Source organism: Etheostoma cragini, chromosome 11, assembly GCF_013103735.1.
Source record: "Etheostoma cragini isolate CJK2018 chromosome 11, CSU_Ecrag_1.0, whole genome shotgun sequence".
Taxonomy (NCBI): Eukaryota; Metazoa; Chordata; class Actinopteri; order Perciformes; family Percidae; genus Etheostoma; species Etheostoma cragini.
Genome location: NC_048417.1, coordinates 1,574,190 through 1,578,496, shown reverse-complemented (window position 1 = coordinate 1,578,496; position 4,307 = coordinate 1,574,190). Strand labels below are relative to the sequence as shown.

Here is a 4,307-nt window from a genome sequence, read left to right as displayed (position 1 = left end):
AAGGAGACACACAGGAAGACAACAGGGAGACAGCAGGAAGACAACAAGGAGACACACAGGAAGACAGCAGGGAGACAAACAGGAAGACAACAGGAAGACAACAGGGAGACAGCAGGAAGACAACAAGGAGACACACAGGAAGACAACAGGGAGACACACAGGAAGACAACAGGAAGACAACAGGAAGACAACAGGGAGACAGCAGGAAGACAACAAGGAGACACACAGGAAGACAGCAGGAAGACAACAGGAAGACAACAGGCCTTTAACCTTTAATAAACACACACAAAGAAAGAGACATGTCTGTCTCAGACTTCTAATTACAGCCTATAGCCATTCATGTTGTGAAGAGAAATTCATATTTAAAAAGCATGCAAAGCATCAATGACATGTGTTTAAACTCGTGTGAGTTTCAGTACGTGGGGTAACCTTAACAATTACATCAAACAGTATTATACAGTTCAAAAGTTTATTTCTCAAAGTGTGTTGATGTTGCTGCTCTGTAAGTTGCATGTTCTGCATCTTTTGTGTGTATACATATTTTTTGTTTCCTCTATACTTACATGATGTTGTACAGTAGGGGCAGGATGAAACGATGGATTTGTCTATGTTTGAGGGATATCTCAGTGTTTTAATATGAGTTTGTTTTGCCTTTCTTCAACAATATGTTTAATGTTCTAGATATATAAAGAAAAAAATCAAATGTATCAAACTGTGTGAAAACATAAGTGCATTATGAACAAACCAATCACAGCTTCTGTTGGTATCTGACATGCAGCGGTTGAATGAAAATAGGGGAAAACACCACATTTATCTATCTATTAAAGGCAGTGTATTATGGGACATGCGTCCTCCAACTATAAGGCGGCGGCCCAGTCTGGGCTCCTTTAAGCGCCGGGTAACCAAACATGGAACCACCGCTAACTCGTGTTGTCATTTATGTATTTCTTTTACTAATGAATTGTCCTGTTTTTTCTTTCTCTTTGTTCTTCTTTTCTTCTTGTTTCTTGTTGTTTTTACACACTAAATATGACTATCTTATGTCTTTATTTACTGTAACTCCAACCTGCCTGTTGGACTGCAGATGGAAATTAACTCTTGGGCTACAATCTGGCACATTTACATGTACTGTTGTGCAGGTTCATCAATGTGCATCAATGTCCTGAATGAATAAATGGATAAACAAATACATAAATAAAGAACAACTTTCCCTATTCTGTTTGCATGCTTTAAAAACTTCCAGAGTGTAGTTTCCAGTAAACATGACCGTTGATTGAACACATGCGGGCGTGCTGTGGGAGGTCTAAGGTCTAACTCAGACTGGCCTGGAAAGTTTTATGATGAGTGGTGAGTGTAAACCAGGAAGTGAAATTATGTGTGTTGGCCTTTTACAAGTTAGGACTGGACTTTGGTTTTACTTTTATTTTCTATTAAAAAGAAGAAAAAGTCAGCCGGTGCAGCGTCAGACTCTCACAACAGAGACCACATACACAGTCTGGAGGAGCTGCTGCTATGAGACTGGACTAAAGACTCACGACGGAATCAGGACTGGAGGACACCTTTGGACTTTTTCTGTCTTATCCATTTGTATTTCCTCAGTAGTTTTGGGTGTGAAGTGAACTTCTGATGGGGGAAAGTCTCCCCAGGGTGCCAGGAGGAGCCCGGTGCTGCCGGGAGACTCTGAGTAGACCTGTGCAGGCTCTCAGGGTTAAGATGGTGCTTCTGGGAAGCTCTGGCGTGGGGAAGTCCAGCCTGGCACTGCGATTTGGCAAAGATGAGTTCAGGATTACATCACCTACTGTAGGCTGTGAGTTCAGAATTCAAACAAATAGGTTTTAAATGGTGTAAAAATGGCTGATCGCTGTCTTGCTGAGCGCTACATTAGAAGATGTTCACCACTCTCATGTCTGCAAGGTCAATACGAAGCTACACTCAGGAGATGGTTAGCTTAGCATAGCATAAAGACTGGAAGGTGGAAACAGATAGCATGGCTCTGTCGGAAGAAAACTCTTCAACATTTTGATTCATTAACGAAATCTACGTACCATGTGCTCTAATATCTATAATAATATCTATATGTGCTGGCTATTTCCTGGCGGGAGCGGTGACTTCCTGGAGAAACCCGAACTTTTGTGTTTTTAAAGCTCAGTTTTTGTGCAGATTAAAAAAAACAAGATATGACGTGTTAAGCTTTATTGGTGCTTGCAGGTATATATATATTTTTTTACTTTGGAAAGCGCCAGGTTAGCTATTCTTCTAGTTTCCAGTCTTTATGCTATGCTAAGCTAGGCTAACGTCTCATGGCTGTAGGTCTAAATCACATATTTTGTTTTTGCCTTATCACATTATGTTTCCAATCAAAGTCTGTGTTCAAAGTCCACGTAGGAGGATGGCTTTCACCCAGGAAGCCCACTGTTCGTCTACTGTGTAAAACCAAAAGTCAACGATGATTCATTTAACTTAAGTCCCGTAGCCGACATAACAAACATAGGTTATTTATTTGAACCCAAACCACCATCTTTTCCTTAACCTAACCAAGAAGCTTTGTTCCAATTTACAACGTTAGCCACGTGTTTTAACCGGCTACTGTTTCAAATGTGCACCTGTCCCTGGTGCGAGGATGTGTTTCCCTTGAAACGTAACTGAGAATGCAGTTTAGTTTCATGTGGACATGGGAGACAGGGTTGTCCACCCAAGACCAGTCTTTAAAGAACCAAGACCTGAATCCGCCCAGGTGTCATTGTGCTGTCCGCCCCTCCAGGTGCCTACCTGACCCGAGTGGTGCACCTGAGGGACGTCACTCTTCGCTTTGAGATATGGGACACGGCCGGTCAGGAGAAGTACCACAGTGTCACCCCCCTTTACTACAGAGGGGCCCACGCTGCACTCCTGGTCTACGACATCAGCAAAAGGGTAAACGGAGCGAACCGGACGCCTGACCATGGAAACCACTCATCTCGTCTAATCTTGACTCATATCTTGGTGCTTATGCCGTCATGTGTCCCTGTGTGTGTTTGTGCCGCTATAGGAAACCTTCATCAGAGTTCTGGTGTGGCTCAAAGAGCTCGAGAAGCAGTACATCCCAGGGTCTACGGTCATATGGCTGGTGGGCAACAAGGGAGATCTGGCACAGGACCGACAAGTCTCTGTGCAGGTGCAGTTCACACACACAGGATCACCTTCCTTAATCTCCATCAGTCCCTATTCAACATGCAGAGTCAAATCTACCGTGTGTTTCAAGCTGTGACATGCAATGTGTGGTTGGTTTGTGTCCTCATACAGGAAGGACAGAGTCTAGCCAATGACAGGGGCTTATTTTTCACGGAGACATCAGCCCTGTCGGGGGATCAGGTCTGCCAGCTGCTGCTGGCTGTAGGTAAGTAAAGGGTGTCAAAGGAAGTGCAATAAAGAAGTTATGTGAGACTTTTATTGCCTGAGTGCAGCCTCCCAGGTTGGCTCTTATTGGCTTTGCCCCATAGAGTCCAACCAATCAGATGCTTGGAAATATCCAGGAAGAATATGAGGGTTAAGGTTGCTGTTATTGCTGAGTGTCCTGATCTTAATAGAGGAAGCCGGATTCATATGCAGTCATAGACTAATCTCTGGGAGCCAAGAGCACTTGTCTACCACTAGAGGGCAGCAGATACAAACACGAGCAGCAAACACACTTTATTAATCATTTCTACACAATTACTGGCATTATGACAAATATGACATCTTGTAACACTCACGCCTGGTTTGTCAGGTGATGTCAGTTGTCAGAATAGAAGAAAAAAATCCGATGCACAATTCAGTGCTCATTAAAAATATACAAAACCCTTTCTTAGACTATTATGCAAACAAATTGCATGCAGATTAATATGCTTCCTCATCTCTACCCAGTCCCTCTCTCCCATTCACTCTTTCTTGCTAACTATATTAGATGTTGCATACGTGTTTTTTAACTATATTAGATGTTGCATACGTGTTTTTTAACTATATTAGATGTTGCATACGTGTTTTTTTAAAACTATATTAGATGTTGCATACGTGTTTTTTTAAAACTATATTAGATGTTGCATACGTGTTTTTTAACTATATTAGATGTTGCATACGTGTTTTTTTCAAACTATATTAGATGTTGTATGCATGTTTTTAGTAATCCTGTTTCCATTGTTAGTTAAAATGATTCATGTGCAAAGTATGTGCGATTTGTGAAACATCATCACCTTTAAAAAAGGCCCAAACACAACAGACCTCCTCTGTCAACTTCCTTGTTCTTTTGTTTACCGAGACTGATTCTTTGTGGTAATAAAGACGTTGTCTAA

At 41.9% G+C, this 4,307-nt stretch overlaps 1 protein-coding gene across 1 annotated transcript in view; it reads left to right on the top strand.

The window, feature by feature from the left end:
• The first annotated feature begins 1,410 nt into the window (after nt 1–1,410).
• LOC117952560 (ras-related protein Rab-17-like) overlaps nt 1,411–4,307 on the top strand; it is a 3,206-nt gene continuing 309 nt past the window's right edge. Inside the window, exons 1-4 of the mRNA XM_034884948.1 lie at nt 1,411–1,807; nt 2,762–2,913; nt 3,029–3,154; nt 3,283–3,376. Coding sequence (XP_034740839.1) covers nt 1,627–1,807; nt 2,762–2,913; nt 3,029–3,154; nt 3,283–3,376 — 553 coding nt within the window. The 5' untranslated portion in view covers nt 1,411–1,626. The remainder of the gene's footprint in view (nt 1,808–2,761; nt 2,914–3,028; nt 3,155–3,282; nt 3,377–4,307) is intronic.